Consider the following 18,418-nt stretch of genomic DNA (forward strand, 5'->3'; position numbering starts at 1 on the left):
AGATACATAAAGCAATAAGGTAAAAATCCTTTTGGGAAGTTTCTGTGGCACCCATTCACAGGAAGGACATCATCGGAGCCCCAAGAGGCAGTTATGGGAACAGGTTGGTGTGATTGGAATACATGGCATTGGGAGCTGGCGTAGCAAAGGGGACCCCTTGGCCACACTGGACCAGAGCTGGCAAGCCACCAGAGGGGCTGGGTCCTGACCTGGAGTGTCATGGAGACGTGGCAGGGTGAGACCAAGAACTCCAATGCAGGGCCAGGGCTGCTCTCTGGACAGGCACAATGTTGAATGAGTCCCGGGAGCCAGTGTCTGTGAAACTGCACAGTGGGATTTCAGGTGGAGGAGAACCTTTGGAGGGGGCGGTCTTCCTCCCGAGCCCTGGGGTCCCTGTAGTGCTGGCCTGGAAGCCCGGCCCTGAGCAAAAACAAAAGAACCCACCCCCACCACCCCGCTGCCCTGTGTTCTCTCTGCAGTTTAAGAACCCCCTGATCCTGCTGCTCCTGGCCTCCGCCCTGGTGAGCGTCCTCACGAAGGAGTACGAGGACGCCGTCAGTATCGCCGTGGTGAGTGTGGGGGGCAGCGCCGGCTCCCAGACCCCACGGCCAAGGGCCTTGCAGAGTCTTCGCCTGTTTTATTATGCAAAGAAAAAGAGTGTGGCTGTAGAGGAAAAAAAACAGGAAATACAGCAGAAAGAAAGCAAATCCCCTGTCCTTCTCTGCCCCCCATGGAGGTGTCCTCGGTCATTTTGCCATCACTGCCTTGGCGGATACCTGGGGGGCTTCTAGTTCCTTGCTGTTGGGAACAACGTGGCAGTGAACTCCTCTTCGTGACCCCGCTGTGCATGCAGTAGAAGGAGCTGTGGTTTGTAAGCCGTTCCACAGACGTAACCACTGAGCACCCTTCTAAAAAGAATTTTTTCTTAATTTAGGTGAAAGTCACATGATTAAAAAATTAACCATTTTAAAGTGTACAATCCAGTAGCATTTAGTGCGTTCACAACGTTGTGCAACCCACAGCTCTTCCGAGGGCCAAAATACTTCATTGCCCTAGAGGGGGCCCCTCCCCCTCCCCACCCCTCCCAGGCCCTGGCAACCCCCAGTCTGCTCTCTGTCTCTACGACCTCTGTGGGTGTTTTATATAATGGAATCATACAGTATATGACCTTTTATATCTGGCTCCTACTGAATACCTTTTGATGACCGTCATTCCTGCTTCCCTCCATCTGTCATGTGCTCTTTTAAAATACAAAAGCAGGCTCCTTCCAAGCAATGGTATTTGTTCTTCTGTTTAAAAGGCCGAAGCTACGTCCATACCTTCTGATATGGAATGATGTTTACAATATATTGTGTGAAAAGGCGGTTTATAAAAGAATATGTCTGTACCATAGGATCCTGTGTTTTATGTCTCTGTGGAAAAATCTAGAAGGGTACCCTAAAATGTGAACCTTCGGATGCCAGAATTTGGGATGATTTTTTTGTTCTGTTTTTTTGGGGGGGGTGCTCATCTGTTTTATAAATCTACGTGTGCTTGTTTTGCAAGAAGAAAGGAAATTTATATGGAAAGGTGAGGTGCTGCACCCCACCTTCCGTGGCTCATCACTCACTCACCCGACAGCTGGGTGCTGACTCCACCCTCCCCATTTGCTCCCTAGGCCGTGCTCATCGTGGTCACTGTCGCCTTCATCCAGGTGTGTAATTAGTTCCTGAGGTCTTGGTTGGGGTAACCCGGATGTGACGGTGTGGACTTCCCACCCTTGATTACCATGTTCACCTGCCAGGAATACAGGTCCGAGAAATCACTAGAAGAGCTGACCAAGCTGGTTCCTCCTGAATGTAACTGGTAAGTCAGTTTCCCTGGAACTTTCTGGTTCATCAGAGGAGCCAGTGGGCTGGTGAGTTTGGCAAAAGTTTGGCAAAGTTTGTGTCCCTTGCAGCGTGATGGAGGAGGACCATGTCTTTCCAGGGGGCGAGAGACCTGGCATCTGCCCTGCAGCAGATCACTGTGTGTCCTTGGTCATGTCATTCCACCTCTCTGGGCCTTGAGTCTCTCATCAGGGTCTAATCGGGGTGCCTGGGCTGGGGCCACACATGGCGGGAATGGCTTTGGGAAGAGGGTGGTATGGTGTGCAAAGCTGTGCCCATTTTTCCTGCAGAGAGCATTCAGAGGTTGCATTAGATTCTCCAAAAGGGGATGAGGAGCTGGCGATGCAGGTGTGGAACAGGCCAAGGCTTCAGGCCGCTGGGCTGTGGGGCGAGACGGTGCAAGGGTGACCTCCAGCCGGTCACGTGCCTCGCCTCGCAGCCCCACCGGCCTCGTTCCTGCCTAGACATTTCCACGGCACCTCCTGTTACCACACAGCCCTCCCCAAAAAGGTTTACAAAGGAGAAAGGAAGGACCAAACTACAGTGCTGTGTGCTAGAACTTTCTGGGATGTTCTGTAATCCCCACTGTCCACTGTGGCACCATTACTACGACCACTGAGGACTTGGTGTCGCTGGGGTGACTGGGGGAGTGAGTGCTTCATCTCCCTCAGCGTAAATTGCCAGCGGGGGCTCGTGGCTGCCTTCGTGGACGGTGGAGGCTTAGAGCAGCGCCTGGGGCGGCCGCTCCCGGGAAGAGGAGCCGCACACACAGGGGAGAAAGTGTTTGGGGCCCGGCTTTTTCTGCATTTAGTGTCTAGTAAGCCAGTACTCCGCATGCTTACTCTCCTTGTAGAAACAGACTGATGTCAGAAAAGCTCCACGCGCCCTCTCCCCCGACCGGCTCTGCTGAGGCTGCTGGGGGGCCACATGTCTTTCCCAGATATGCACGTGTTGCTCAAAAGACAGTAGGAAAGTATCTCACGATCCTAGGGCTTCGGAAGGGTTTAAACATATGGTAACTCTCTTTCCTGAAAGACGATGTTTGGAGAAGAACCTTCACGTATATTTAGATATAAATGACACAGGTGCGCCCCACAGCTGGGGATAGAAAGATCTAGTGGAATGAGTCCCACCTCTCACGGAGCCAGCAAGCGAGGGGCGTGTGTGTGTGTGTAACACAAGGCAGAGAATAATGAGTAACAGAGACAAAAAGAGGATGATGTGAAAGCGTGAGAGAAGGTGAGTCGATTCTAGAAGGTTCCCTGGGGACACTACAAATGTCTGGGCTTACTAAGTAGACGAACAAGGCGGTCAGAAATCCAGATGTGGGATGTGTGACGTCCTCACACGAACAAAGAGAAGCATAAATGATTTACCTGATTTGAGGATCTGATCCTGAGTTTAAATATCAAGTCTTGGCCTTTCAGGTGAATAGTAGGCATTATTGTCCCCGGAAGTCACTGCCGAAGGACGATTTCATGTTCAAGGACGGCGGTGGCCGGCAGGCGGGCAGGGCGCTGAAGGCGAGCAGCCTCTGGCTCGGCATCGGAGGCCTGTCGTAGCAGCCGGAAGAGACCGCTGTCACGCAGGCCCCTCCTGGTTCCCTCCGTCCTGTGGCACTGAGTGCATCTTTAGTGAGCGCCTACTGTGTGCCAGGAGAGAGAGTGCCAGGGGGATGTGGGTGAACCAGAAGGCAAGGGGGCGCTCACACTCCCCCCAGGGGAGGCAGATAATAAAGGGAAGGAGCAAGGTGCCTTTGGACTTGGCAGGTGCGTTAAAGCCAAAATGGCCCCCCAAACCCGAAGCACAGAAAACCCTCCCAGAGATGTAATGGCACGCGGTGGAAGAGCGGGAATGGCTCCGAAGAGCTGCCGAGCAGGCTGTGCTATCTGACAGTTGCACAGGAGACCTGAGGACTAGAAGGAGCCAGCCGGGGAAAGAGCTGAGGGAACAGCATGTCTGATGGGTGCTCTTGGCTGCAGGGACAGCTCAGCCACCCAGACTGGAGAAATCGTGTCATCTCCTGGCAAGGGACGTGAGGTGGGAGGGCCAGTGTGGTTGGTTAGTTTGAGGAGGCACCGAGGACCGGGTCCTTTGATTTCGTCACTCTGCCGTCCTCAGCTTGTCGGCTCTGTTCTCTGGCTGGCTCCCCTAGTGCTCCCAAGACCCCTGCCGCAGCTCCAGGCATCAGAGGCAGACTTCTTCCAACAGAAGAAGAGGTCGTGTGCGTGCGTGCGTGCGTGTGTCTGTCTGTCTACAGAACGAGGAAACCTTTCTCTCGAGCCCCCGGCAAATGTCCACTCATGCCTCAAAACCCAGCACTATGGACCGTGCCTGGGTCTAAGCCAGTTGTGGGAGGGGGTGGGATCACCCCGATGGTCTTAGCTGGTCAGGACCCCCTCCCTAGAACAGACAGCTCTGGGGGAAAGGGTGGCTATCTGAACAAGAGAGAATTCTGTTAACAAAGAAGAGGAGAATGTCCTCTTCAACGTGCAAGGTTGGCAGAGACCGTGAGACAGGAAAGAGATCGCCTGAGGGGGGAGCAGCAGGAGCGGGGGAGGAGACAGGTCCCGGTCAAGGGGGCCTTAGCAGGGCCTCTGGGTTTGAGTCCAAGGTCATCGAAAGCCACTGGAGATTTGGAGCAGGACGGAGTTGTGACCTGATTTTTTGTGTTTTAAGAGCTCTTTGGCCACCAGGTAGGGGACAAATCGAAGAGGGCCAGAGGTGGGGCGGGAGTCCATCGGGGGCTGCAGCGCCGGGGGCGGGGGGGGGGGAGGGTGGCGGGGGGCGGGCTGCCATTGGAGTCTGTGCACAGAAGCACGCGCATTGTTCCCGGCACAGCCGGGAGGAGGGGTCAGGGCCCGGTAGGAAAGGAGGTCCCAGGGTTCTTGGTCGTTCAGAATGCTCCTCCAACCCTGCCCTGGCTCTGATGAGACTCTTCTGTGCTGATTGCTGGAGACGGCTCTCCCTTGCCAGTGTCCTGTCTTCTCTGAGGACAGAAGTGCTGCTAGCTACTGGTTCCATTAAGGAAGCTTTAGAGCTGCTGACCTACACCTGCAGAAGCTTCTGGAGGCCATGTGGCTCCGCCTTGTTTCCAGGCAGGGTAAATAGTCCTAGTAGCCCCATTTTTCAGATGAGGCGCAGGGTCTCCCAGAAGCCACACATTTTTCCAAGTCTTTTAGGGTATGTGAATTTAAAATATAATAAAACCATAAAGGCACAAGGGTTTGTCCAAAACTGAAAGAGAAGGTGTGATTCTCTATTCTTTACTCAAGTTTATTAAAGTATGCAAAAATGGGTTGTGATCAATGTGCTTTCACTTTTTTCCATTTCAAATGCAGCATAAGAGAAGGAAAACTCCAGCATCTGCTTGCACGAGACCTGGTTCCCGGAGACATTGTGTCTCTCTCAATCGGAGACCGGATCCCTGCAGACATCCGTCTCACTGAGGTGAGGAGTCCCGCACCCTGGTTTGTGTGATATGCAGACACTCAGCTTATCCGAGGCAGGCATTCTCTGTCGCTTACACACACACACACACACACACGTGCTCACACACATACATGCACGTACGCAAGGCATGAAGTTAGCAAGCAAGCTCATTGTACACACAAATTGTATTTCATAAATTATTTATTCCCATTTTCAGTAAAACCCTAACAAATTTGGCGACATGAGTTTCTGGTTTACAGCAGGCTGCAGTAGCAAATTAAACCAGGCTGGGGCTGAGAAATGAGGCAAGAGTTGCTTCTGGAAACAGCTATTCTGATGTCAGAAAGAGGAGATACCAGATTGCTGAATGACGAGGAGGGAAGCAGAGCCATGAAGACGTCACTCGTAGCCCAAGCTTTTACAGTTGTGTGGTCTGGGGACATTGGGTGGGGGGCAAGCTGTTTCCCTGACCTTTGTGGGTGTCTGGGCATCACAGGCTCACAGGACAATCCCTGAGGCTGTCGGAGATAATCCCGGATTCCTGAGAAAAGGTTAAGTCCAGGTCAGAGGGATCTGTTGCTGGAGTAATCTGTTTTATGAAAGCTTCCAAGAATACTAAAGAGTTAAGGCTTTCCGTGATAAAGGATTAGGCGCAGGTTATCTCCCGGGTTTATTTCTTTCCAGAGAATGTGTTTTCAGGAAGTAACTGTAGGATTGTTGGCATGCTGTGAAAACGCTGGCCTGGAAGGGCAGGTGGGGAAGGGCAAAGAGAGACATGTGGGCTTCCATAGCCCTCTGCCCCTGACTCTCAGATCTCCCGACAGGGCGGGGGCCCGGGGTGAGCAGGCGGGGAGCTCTCTCTCAGGTTCGTGCCATTCCCCTGCCCTCAGCAGAATGGGTTCCTCACCGTCCTCTACGCCCCACACCCCTGCACGAGCATTCAGGGTCTGACTCCAAGTCTAGGGCACATGGGTCCCCTTAGAGGAGCCCTTCTCCAGGGGCCAGCCCACACCCACAAGGAAGTTCTGATGTTGTCGCCTTCACAGAGCAGTGGGCTCTGCCTCCCGATGTGAGGAGTCCCCATCTGTGGGGTGCATTCCAGATGCTGGGTAGCCGACATGGAGGACATGTGTCTGACACAGGTGCTACCCAGAGGCTGTGCCTCGAGGTGGTTAGTGCCCTGGGGCTGGGCATTGGCCTGAGTTTGAACCGTGGGCCTGTCATTCACAAGCTGGGTGACCTGGAGCAAGTTCCTTAACCTGTCTGTGCCCCAGTTTCCCCATCTGTAAGATGGGGGATGACCGTGCCTGTAGGGTGACTAAGCATTACATGACGTCATAGACGGAGAGTGCTCAGAGCAGTGCCCGACGCAGGTGAGCGACGGGCACGTGTTGGAGATCAGGGGCCGCCCTGGGTTTCACATCCCTGCCCTGCATCTCCCAGCGTAGGACTTTGGGTACGGATTGGCTGCTCTGGGCCTTGGTTTGCACATCTATGAAAGGGGATAGCGTTGGTTCCACCTTGAGGAAGTAAGACCCACAACACAGTCAGCCCCGTGCCCGGGGTGACGTGAGCGGTCACTGCGTATCAGCAGTGGCTGCACTGTGCTCCCTTGCCCAGCTCTCCAGCAGTCCCTGAAACAGCTCTCAACCCCCAGGTAACTCTCTGTTTCAACACGTTTTCTTCCTGCCCTGCTTATGTTAAATTCAGTCGGACCTGCTCTTGACACCCCAGGATGCCCTCTTCCCCAGGCCACAGGCCAAACACTGCAGATTTCCCTTTTGGTGTTTTGCACAACGCCATTGAACAGTCAGTAGCTTTGTTTATTCACAGCGGGGTATTTGTGTCAGCTATTAAATTCTGAGACTCAGGAGAGCTTTATATATACTGTAAAGCTATTTAAGTCCAGGAAACAGTAGGTTCAAGAACGTTCTTAAAATAAGTCAACCAAATACTAGCACTTTTTGCATTGTGTGTGGGGGTCACAAAACATTCTGTGTTCCCATAATTAAGAAAGGTCATGGCCTGGGGGAAGGCTGACTTGAACCAGCCAGTGGAGCAGGGTCACTGCTCACTCTTTTTCCTCTCCCACTTCTGGCATGAAAAGGGTATTGAATGGCATCTGTCAGGGCTCCAAGTAATGCTTTGTCTCCGAGGTGGGAGGTTGGCTGGGTGTGAGGGACAGGAGGAGTCTTGTCTGCACATGAGCAGGAAGTGACCAGAGCCCTCAATTGTCTTTAGGCCCAGCCTCCTCTGGGTGGCCACTGGTATCGTGTGGGTTCTGTGCCTAGACTGTTTTCCACTCGCCCCCTCGGCTGACATGGTGCCTGGGAGGTCACCAGAAACTACACATACACATGCCCGTGCACACACACATGCACACAGCCAGCTTTGTTCTTCTTGGTCCAGACACTCCCCCTTACTCCCTGCCGCCCTCTGTTTCTCTCCACTGGAGAGAACTAATGCATATATATATAAAGTCAGGTGTGTGCTAACCGCTGGGTAGAAACTGCCTCCTTCCATCTCCCAACAACCTTAAGGGAACACCACTCAATTTTCTGACTTTAGCACAAGGACACAGAAGCCTGGAGAGACTGAACAGCCCACCTGAGGTCATGCAGCCCTAAGTGGGGGAGGAGGATCTGAGCTCAGGTCTTTGGGCTGCAGAGCCCACGTCTGTCACCACCCACATTGTGTGCTCTCTTCCTGCGATCAGCTGTTCTGACTTTTTCCAGCTCCCTTTCTCTCCATCCGGGTTTCCTCCCTGTATGTGTCTCCTAGGGCTCCTGTAACAAATGGCCACATACGGGGTGGTGGAAGACTACACAGATGTGCTCTCTTACAGTTCTGGTGGTCAGAATGAAAACCAGTTTCACTAGGTGGGGAAAAGAAATCAAGGTGTTGGAATTTAAAAACAGAACAAATAAACCCGAGGAAGAGTTAAAGCTCATATCTTGGTTTGGAAGGTTCGGTGTTGACTGAGCCTCGACCTGTAAGATTCCTGCCAATCCCAACTTAATTTAATGAAATATATTCAGGATTAAATACGCTGAATTGAAGGATGTTCTGTAGACCAGAATAAGCTCTGAGTCTTAGTGACCTTTGCCTGTTTCCACATGCCTGCTTAGTTCCGCTTACTGCCAGTTCTCTTGTTCCTCCGGGCTGGCTGCACTGCCCATGCCCACTGCCACCCCTCATCGACAGCCTTCCTCTGTCGTGCTCGAGCTGTATTTCTTGGACTGTAGGCTTCCCATCCCAATGCAGCTGGCTACCTCTTCCAACATCTAACATGATTTTGTCATCTCACTCACCTCTCTTCCCTGCTCAAGACTTTTCCTGGCTCCTCATTACTTATAAGGTACTATCCAAATTTCTTAACCGATGCCAGATGCAGTTGAGTTCAACCACACCTTCCACAAGTGCTCTGCTCCACGTGGACCAAAGCTCCTGTCTTCTTGCCTGTGTCCCCTCCATTCAGTGCTGCTCGTGGCCCCGGACAGCTCTCCATCCTGCCGTGGCTTCAGCACCAGGGACAGTACCCATTATGCAGCCCTCCACCCCGGCCCCCAAGAATCTTACCCCAAAGAGGGTGAATTGGTGCCTATGCTCAGCACACTGGGCTGCTGTCCTGTTAATGCTGGTGGGGTACTGGGAGAAGAGAGGTCTTTTCTTTGCCTCGCCCTCCTCTCAGTTGCTTTGGCCAAGCGTGTTATTACCAAGTTCAGGCATCATCAACCCCCCACCTTGCCTTCTTTCCCTTCCCTGCCTGATTCACTCACCAAACGTCTGCTCATCCTTCAAGAGCCATTTCAAGTCCCCGATTCCCCAGGAACTCTCCTCTTTCAGCTTATCCCCCCAACCCAAGTGCTCCACCCTCCTGTTCCCCACTCCCAAGCTGCAGATCAGATCTGACAAGAACATCAGATTTTAATAATTACAGCTCCCGGCTTCGGTCAATGGAGGGGTTCCCTTCCCACTGTTGACTTCCTGTTTTTATTGTGGAGTTACTTAAATGTGAACAGACATAAAGTTAGGTACAAATTCCATGTGCTTCAAACTTTATGCAACTGTAAACCTAAGCCAAAATTTCCAAGTAAGCACAACTTACTCAAATTATCATCATGTCCCATGAGACAGTGTTTTCTGGAAACCAAATCCCTACTTTCCATGGGTATGTGCCGATTTCTGCTGCCTGCGGTCTGTGGTGTCGGCAGCCGGTGGTGGCGGGTGACTCCGTCTTCCCATTTCTTCCTTCGTTGTGTTAGGAGCCACTCCAGGAAGTCCTTTGACTTGCCCTTGATGTCCTAAAGGTATAAAAAACAACACAAACTCCGTTGGTAGTTGTGTCTGTGGTTAATAGAGTAAGAAATATATAGGCTTCAATGAGCCAGGGATTCCCTCCTCTCTCTCATGAGAGACCAGAAGTGGAGGGTCCGGAGCCAATATGGTGGCTCCACCGTGGGACAAAGGGCCAGGGCTTTTCCCAGCCCCTCACTCTGCCGTTCCATGCTTGTAACGTGGCTCTGGAGCCACTATAACGAAGGCCCAGGTAGGGAGGAGGAGGAGCTAGAAGGGTGAAGAGGGCCTGTCAGCTCAGCCACCTCCACAGATCCTACCCAGGACCGTCAGTGACTTCTTATGTCCCGTTGTCCAGAAGGTAGAGACACTGAGCTGCAAGGGAGGCTGGGAAATAACACTGGGGCGGGGGGACATGGCCACCCACAACTCCCAATACGATTCCCAGTGGGGGTTCTGTTAGGAAGGGGGGGATGGGTATTATACATTCAAGGGGCAGCTCTTATCATCCATGGGGCCTGGGATCCCATGACAGGGTGCGTATTTGTAAAAGGTAGTTATGAATTTTTTAAATTTGAGAGTGTAGAGAACTCACCAGCCCCTGTTTGAATAGTGCCGATCTAACTGTTCTCTCGTGAGCTTGTAGGAAGATGGCTTCTCGAAGTTGGTCTTCTCTGCTGAAATGACAAGGCCTTAGGGGCAGAGCTCACCCTGGACCCTTATATCCTCCATAGTATCTGGCACAGTTCTGGCTGCAGGGGACTCACCTCTTGAGTGATACCTACCGGGTCTGTGTCAGTTTTGCAAGATGGTTGAGAGTGCAGTTGCTGGAACCAGAGCCTTGGTTCACACTTCTGCTCTGCCACGAAGCAGCTGTATAACCTTGAGCAAGTTACTTGAGCGAGTTACCTAATTGCTCCATGTCTCAGTTTCCCCATATGTAAAATGGAGAAACCAATAGCATCTTTCGTGGAGGGTGTAGAGACTAAGAGATAGGCCTTGTGAAGTGCTTGGCGCAGGGCCCAGCACATCATAGAAGTTCTGGAAATGTCATCACCTCCTTCCTTTCCTGGTGTGTGTGTGTGTGTGTGTGTGTGTGTGCGCGTGCGCACATGCACTGTGCCCATGTGTGATTCCTGGTGTTAACGTAACCTTAGGCTGTCACTGAATAACCTGGCTCAGTGATGCTCAAAGACGTGGATTGTGGGGGCCTCCGAGGTGGGCAGGACGTGGAATGTCTGGAGAAAGGCACAGGTGCTTTGAATACTTTCCAAACCAGTCATCAGAGCCAACGTCTCTGGAAGACAGCGGTTCAGGAAAGGCAAGCACACCTGTGCTTGGAGTCGCTGGGGACCAGCAGCTCCAGCTGTCTCCCAAGGCATCTCCCGGGCCACCCGTCTGTTCGACATGGTCAATGCCAGACCAGTCATTTTGATCTGTTGGCAAGATGAAAGTGACTTCTCAGAGCCTAAAGATCACGTTCAAATTTAAGCATGCAGGCTTTCTTCAATGCGCCTAAGGAAACTATCTGAAGTTCCTGAATTCCGTATCAAACTCAGGGGCTTCTCGTTTGTGATTTTAGAAGTGACCCTTAATATCAGGGATGGTCCCCAGGAATCTAATTTTTTTTCCCTGCCAATACAGTCTTAGGAGTTGGTTCAGGAAAGACTTCATTTGAGTATCCTGCCAGGTCAGTACAGGTAATCCAGGCAAAAAATCCTTTACAACCCGACTCCAGGTCCTAGCAGAGGGACGTCTTCTGCTTGGAGCTGCATGCCCGCCGTGTAGATGCCCAATGCTCAGGACTCATTCTTGGCAGTCAGGGGCACGATCTCTTATGCACAGGACACTCTTCCCAGTTGAGAAGTTTTACAGGGGAACAATGATCCGTTCTGTGCTTTTAAAATCCATTCTCAGGCTGAAGGGGCAGAGTCCATTGTCTTTTCCCCTTCTAGGTCACAGACCTCCTGGTAGACGAGTCCAGCTTCACAGGAGAAGCCGAGCCGTGCAGTAAGACGGACGGCCCGCTGACGGGCGGAGGGGACCTCACTGCTCTGAGCAACATCGTCTTCATGGGGACGCTGGTGCAGTACGGGAAGGGGCAGGTAAGCCCCGGGGACCTTGGCCGCCCTCACCAGCGGGCTTCCAGCCTCAGACCTCACGCTCCTCTCTCCCGAACGCAGGGAGTCGTGATTGGAACAGGGGAAAGGTCCCAGTTCGGAGAAGTGTTCAAGATGATGCAGGCTGAAGAGGTAAGGGCCAGTGGGGGCTTTGGTTTTCTTGTAGGCTGGGGTTTGAGATCGCTCTCGGCTACTGATACCAGCCCTGCCCCCTCCTTAGGAACGAGGATGATGTGGTTAATACGGGTGCACACTTTTCACGCTTTTAAAAATTTATCGAACAGCATCTACTAGGAGTTTGTTGCCAAGATATAACTTATAGCCAGTAACATGCACAGACCTTAGTGTAGAGGTCAGTGAGTTTTTATATACGTGCCCCCCTGTAGAATCATCACTCTACTCAAGATACAAAAAAGCCAGGCAGAAGCTACTGGGGTCTCCTCTCACAAACCCGTTGTTCTCGTCCTTTCAGACGCCTAAAACCCCACTACAGAAAAGCATGGACAAGCTGGGGAAGCAGTTGACGCTTTTCTCGTTTGGCGTCATTGGTGAGTGGAGCGTCCGCGCTGGATCCGGGGGACGGAGGGGAGCTGTCCTGAGCAGCCATGGCTGTTTCTCAAATATCTTGCTGCTCCCTTGGGTGAGGACCGAGGGATGGGACTGGAGACTCTAATGGCACCAAGAGGTTTCTGTGTTAGCCCAGGCTAACTGTGACACGCAGCCTGACATTGTAATGGCTTCCCACGGTCAGGGTGTGTTTCTTGCTCACACCACAGTCCGTGGGCACGTTCCTGATTGAGTGGCTTTCCTGGGTAGGTCCCCTCCAAACACCAGCTCAGGGTCTCGGGCCCCTACCGTATGATTGCTCTCTCAGCCTCCAGGTCCTCAGAGACAGGCCGTTCTCCTCACTTGTTCATCCAGCAAGTGGGCAATGCAGGAACGCAGAGGCTTGTGTGGGAAATGTTTAAGGCACGGGCCCGCAAGTGAGGTCATCACCTTGGCCCATTCTTGATTGGCCAGAATGGAGTCACATGGCCTACCTAACCGCAAAGGAGACTGGGAGGTGTGGTTCAGCGGTGCACCCAGCCATATTTCTGCGCCACCGAGCAGGCTGTGCCTGGGCTTATGCCTCTAGGCCGTCGGCAACACACCGAACAGCGTCAACATGACGCTGCGGACCCAAATGTAGGTCTTAAGCCTGCGTATCCCCATGGGGCCGCCCTGGCCCCTTCACCGGCTCCTTCCTGCCATCTCCAGCTCTGGCTTTGATTCTCTGTTCTTCACGCCCAGCTTTAAGGATCCATGGGCTCCTGGCCCATGGCACATTCTCGATCAACACTTGCTGAGTCAACGAGTTAATAAGGGAACCAGCCAACAAACCACTGCCCATAGCACAGGCAGTGATGAGAGGTGGGACCAGTGATTCTCCCTAAAACCGTGGAGCCAGAGACAGTTCGTGAAAGAGCTCTCCCTCCTAGAAACACTTGTTGTCCTTGGGCCACGCAGACGCATGAATTCATTTACCGAGTGTCTTATGACACGCTGCTCACTGGGATCAGGTCAGGGGCTACCAAGATGGGTCAAACACAGCTTCTCCCCTCTGAAGGACCCCAGGCCAGTAAGAGACAGACACATGAACAAACATGAAATGTGAAGGTAGCAGTTAATCTTGAGGGGGAGAGTTGGGAAAGCTCCAAGGGGAAGGTGACATTAAACTGGGTCTTGCGGGATAAGTAGGAGTTTGCCAAGTGAAAAAAGAGGGAATCCAGAATTCCAGGCAGAGCAAAGGGTATATTCGAAGGCATGGAGGGGACCTGCACTCCTTTGCAACTTCTAAAAGGTAGTGAATTTAGCAGAGAGGTTAAGGGGATGTGGTCTGGAGTCTGGGCTTTCAATTCTGTTGTGCTGGGAACAGACCTGTTCGCCCTTCACTGGGCATCCCTTCCCAAAATTCCAGCGTCTAGTCACCTTTCCAGATTTCACCTTTGGATTTAAGTGCTCAGAGTTGGCTAAATCGCTAGCCTTACTGTTTGGACGTAGCTCTATGCCTTCTTCCTTCCTTCCCACCCTATTTTGTCCTGAAGTCATAATGGAAGATGGGTTTTATCTTAACCTGCCAAGTCTGATCTCGATTAGTTGGGGTCTGAGCTGTGACAGCATTTTGAGGTCATGCTTCTGCTTGGTGGCAAGGAGGACTGTGACAGATTCCTGATGGCCGTCATGGGGACAGGTGGGGAAAGAGGCCAGTGCGTTGCCTTTCCTTGACCATGCTTGGGGTTGCATATTGACTGGGCCTCTCTGGGAGAGTGGAATGCCCACACAGTCCTTTCTGCCTGGAGGCCGCTTGTGCTCTCTAGTGCGGGGACTGCAAACTATGACTCCTGGACCAAATTGAGTCTGCCACATGTTTTTTGTATGGCCCACAAGCAAAGAATATTCTTTTTTTCTTTTTTTTTAAGATTTTATTTATTTGAGAGAGAGCACGAGCAGAGGGAAGGGCAGAGGGAGGGAGAAGCAGACTCCCCGCTGAGCAGGGAGCCCGACGTGGGGCTCAGTCCTAGGATCCTGGGATCATGACCTGAGCCGAAGGCAGACTCTTCACTGACTGAGCCCCCCAGGCGCCCTTAATAAATATTTGAGAGCTGCTCCAGCAGAGTGGGCATTTTGGAACTGGGTTGTGTCCATCCCTGCAGGGCCCACGGGGGAGATGCGGGGAAGCTGTGGTGGGCTGGGCAGTGCTTAAGAACCAGCTTTCCCGGGAGAGAAACGTCTGCCAGGCTCTGTGGTGTAAATACCCTCCACGTGGCCACTTTCAAACCACCCACGTATTGAAGTCACTGAGTGTGGGTTTGGGAAGTGATGGGCACTGCTACCCCTGGGGGGCCCGTGGGCACGCTCCAGCTTCTAGCAGGGACCCCCACGGTGGGGTCGGAGCCCAGGGCCTGGGGCTGCAGGCTCAGCACCCCACCCCCTATTTCTAATAGAGTTGCCCCTCCAGTCTCTGCATCTGGATTCATTTGGGTTCCAGCTGAGGTTTCATTTGCCTACTGCCACTGATTACTGTATGAAAAAACCCTAACAAATCAGATCTTGTGACACCACCCCCCCCAACACACACACACACCCCCTACACACATGCACACACCACTACTACCCAGCACAGAACCTGCCCTGGCTCCCCGTCCCCTGCGACAGAAAGCTGCTGTTCCTTGGCAAGTCCTCCGAGGCCCACCGGGCGACTCTGCTCACCTTCCTGCCTCTTCTGACGCCAAAGGCAACAGCAGCAAGCCTCCAGGCGTTTGCCGTGGGCAGGAGCTGTGCCGAGCACTTCGAGCAGACTGTTGCATCTTATGTCCTGAAACAAGTCCTCGAGGAAGTCATGGTCCTTATCCCCACCTTACAGATACGGGCACTGGGACCCCAGAGCTTTTCCCCATTGCCAGAACATCGTGTGCATTTTCACGGGTCCCAGCGTGACTCGTGCTCCTTCTCTGACCCGAGGGTCCCTCTCTGGCAGGGTCCGCGTGTCCTGGGCCTCGCACCGTGCCTGCTGTTAGGAAACACTGGGTGAACGATGAGGGAGGGAAGGGAAAAAGGGAATGTGTTTAATGGTGGACGCGGCAATCAATCCTGTAAGAAACGGGCCCATCTGCGCATCGCGGGAGCAACTGGCATCTGCCACATCCCGGACCTCGGGGGGCGTCCCTGCACATGGGGCACCTGGGGAGAGTGTGGGAATTATCTGTAAATATTTGTAAACAGCCGGAGATTAACTAACTGGCTGATCACTTCCTTCTTGAACTGGCTTGGTCCTTGCCTGAGGAAGTGAAACCATCCCTTTTTGCAGGTGCGGAAGGTCTTAAGAAGAAACAGGAGAATAGTTACAATACTTGGGGTTCTTACTCGTCGCCTTACGCATCTATTCCTGAAAGTCTTTTAAGGGAATGCGTTTGAAACACATTTGCATGTCTGAGGACGTACGTGTGTGTGCGTGTGCGTGTGTGTGTGTGTGTACACACGTGCGTGCACACGCACACTTCTGGTCTCTTTCCCAGGCTTGATCATGCTCACTGGCTGGCTGCAAGGGAAGCAGCTTCTCAGCATGTTCACGATCGGGGTCAGGTAAGGGCACGGCGCCGACCTCCCCTCACCAGGGTGGCAGGGAAGGTGGGCCGATGGGGGAGCAGGACCCTGGCCCTGGGCGAGAATGCAGCGGGTTTGTTTGAAGCCTGTCTCTTCCACTCCCTGGTCCTGTGGCTCTGACAAATGTATTGGCCTAAACCGAGTGGAGGCCAGCCTACTCCGCGTGGCGGTGCCCTCGCAGCCTCTGGGGCAGGACAGGAATTCTCCTGCATGCCGCCACCCCTCACCGGCCCCCGGCCACTGGCCTTGTCCCTGCAGATACTAGTGGAGCGCCCGTTCACTGTTTGTCTGCGTCACCCAGGGTGACGGAGCCAGATCAGAGTTTGCGGGCTGGCGGGGAAAGTAAGTGTGAACAAGTCAAGTGAACGTTGATGAGATAATCGCAACTTACAATGAAGGCTACAAAGGGAACAACTGCAGAGAGAGTAAAGGGAGGTGGGAAAAGACCTGTCCTGGGAAGGTAGCCGGGGAAGGTGCTCTGAGGGGTGGGAGCGGAGACGAGGAGGAGCCTGCTGGAGAAGGCGGGAAGGGGTTCAGTGGGGAGGTGGGACTGAGCTGTGGGCATCTGGGGACCCCAGGAGGGACTGGCTGGGCTCCGTGAGCAGAACCACACAGTGGAGTCAGGGGACATATCGCTAGCCACTTATGGGCCCCTTTCCTCCTGATTTTAAATAATGTCATCAGAGTCCTCCACATGGCATGCTGGGCTGTCGCTACTATTCTTTCGGAAACGTGTTGGCCATTCTTGACATAGGCACAGGAGGTGACAGGGCTGTGAGCCCCAGCTGGCTGCAGCCCAGAGGGGGCTCCGGGGGCGTGGGCAGCTGGCTGTGGAATGTGGGGTTTGAGGCCAGGATGGGCATCCTGGAAGAGTGGGTCATTGTAGAGTAAGGGTCTCCGACATGAGCCCGAGGACGGAAGGTCCTGGGGAAAGCTTGCTCAGCACCCATCACCAGTGCCCTGACTCGGTGGCTCTTGGGGGCGCCTGAGACTCTGCATTCCTGACAAGCTCCCTGGGGTGCTAATGCTGCTTTAAGTGGGGGCCCCGCTGGGGCTCCTGCAAGAGGCAGGGCCAGGGAAGAAGGCTGAGCCCCCGGCAGGAGTGCTCAGGTGACGAAGCCATCAGACGCAGGGGTGGTGGTGGAGGGGCAGAGGAGCCCGGGCCCCGGCAGCGCGCTCAGGGGCTGTGACGCCTGAGAACCTCCCCGAAATAATGGTACATTCCATTCCCATCTTATAAACCACAGAAAGTTCCATGAGCCAAGACGACTATTCAGTATTCCCAAGGAAATGACAGAAAAGGCCCCATGTCCATCCCTGTTGGTTCCTTCCGGTCCCCGGTCTCCACGTCCCTTCCCTCTCACTTCTCCCACTAGTCCGTGGTACGCTTGCCAGAGAAAATTTACTCTGTCCGTTTCACTTGTGACTTTGAAAAGATGATTTTAAGCGGAGTCACCTGCTCGAAATCACTGAATCAGAAGGTAGATATAGCAGGACAGCTAGTAAGGGAGAGTCTCCAAAAGAAGTAACAGGAGAATTGTTCTTTTAAACACTTCATCCTAATGCCCTCTGCCTCAGCGAACATTCATGATCCAAAATATACTCGCTTTTCCTGGTCTACGCTAATCTTTATTAGTTTGTGGGTTAATTTTTTATTATTATGCAAGCATCCAAGTACATGCAGACACGCCCTTCCCACACCCTATGGGGAAAGTCCTCGCCCTAGCCCTCCGCAAATGTTTGCTCAGCTCGTCTTGTCAGACGGTGCCATAAAACCAAGGAAGCCTTCTTGCTGTCACCATGGAAACCAGGCACAGTCGCCTGACCAAATTCAGTAATCTTGGTTCATGTAACTTGCCTCTGAATGCTCCATTGTTTCCGGAGAAGAGGCCAGCATTCACGGACCATGTTTCTTTGATTCTGAGACACACTTTCTTTTTTCACACTTTAACTTCTTTGAGGTCAGACTGCACCATACGGTTAATTGGCAGTATTTTTTCTTTCTGGCGGTACAGATAACGCGCCCTTCACCGTCAGCCATGTCTTGGCTTTGATGAACTAGGATAGGCGTGTGTGACGCAGCCGGGCTTCCTGATGATGGAGGCCCGTCGGAGGCTCGCTGTGCGCTGGGCCGGTGCCGTATGTGTGCAGGCGACCCTCGTTGTATTGTGCTTTGCAGATCCTGCGTTTTTCACAACGTCAAGGTCTGTAGCACCCCTGTGTCGAGCGAGTCCATTGGGGCCATTTTTTCCCAATAGTTTTAGGTCATTTCACATCTCCGGTCATATTTTGGTAATTCTCGCAAGATCTGAAACTTTTTCATTGTTATTTTTCGTGGTGCTCTGTGATCAGTGACACGGTGTGCTAAAAGCTCAGATGATTGTCAGCATTTTTTAGTAATGAAGTATTTTTAAATTAAATGATATACTTTGGGTTTTTAGACATGATGCTCTTGTGCCCTTAATAGATGACGGTGCAGCGTAAACATAACGTTTATGTGCGCTGGGGACCAAAAGGTTCATTTGACCCGCTTTATTGGGACGGTGGCTTTATTGCGGT

At 52.8% G+C, this 18,418-nt stretch overlaps 1 protein-coding gene across 1 annotated transcript in view; it reads left to right on the top strand.

Annotated features, from left to right (window-relative positions):
* ATP2C2 (ATPase secretory pathway Ca2+ transporting 2) overlaps positions 1 to 18,418 on the top strand; it is a 60,223-nt gene that overhangs the window by 24,190 nt on the left and 17,615 nt on the right. The window contains exons 4-11 of the mRNA XM_026490733.4: positions 480 to 569; positions 1,658 to 1,693; positions 1,784 to 1,845; positions 5,210 to 5,318; positions 11,552 to 11,701; positions 11,780 to 11,848; positions 12,189 to 12,264; positions 15,772 to 15,838. Of these exons, the coding sequence (XP_026346518.1) occupies positions 480 to 569; positions 1,658 to 1,693; positions 1,784 to 1,845; positions 5,210 to 5,318; positions 11,552 to 11,701; positions 11,780 to 11,848; positions 12,189 to 12,264; positions 15,772 to 15,838 (659 nt within the window). The remainder of the gene's footprint in view (positions 1 to 479; positions 570 to 1,657; positions 1,694 to 1,783; positions 1,846 to 5,209; positions 5,319 to 11,551; positions 11,702 to 11,779; positions 11,849 to 12,188; positions 12,265 to 15,771; positions 15,839 to 18,418) is intronic.

The sequence above is a fragment of the Ursus arctos genome, unplaced genomic scaffold (genome assembly GCF_023065955.2).
Source record: "Ursus arctos isolate Adak ecotype North America unplaced genomic scaffold, UrsArc2.0 scaffold_19, whole genome shotgun sequence".
NCBI lineage: Eukaryota > Metazoa > Chordata > Mammalia > Carnivora > Ursidae > Ursus > Ursus arctos.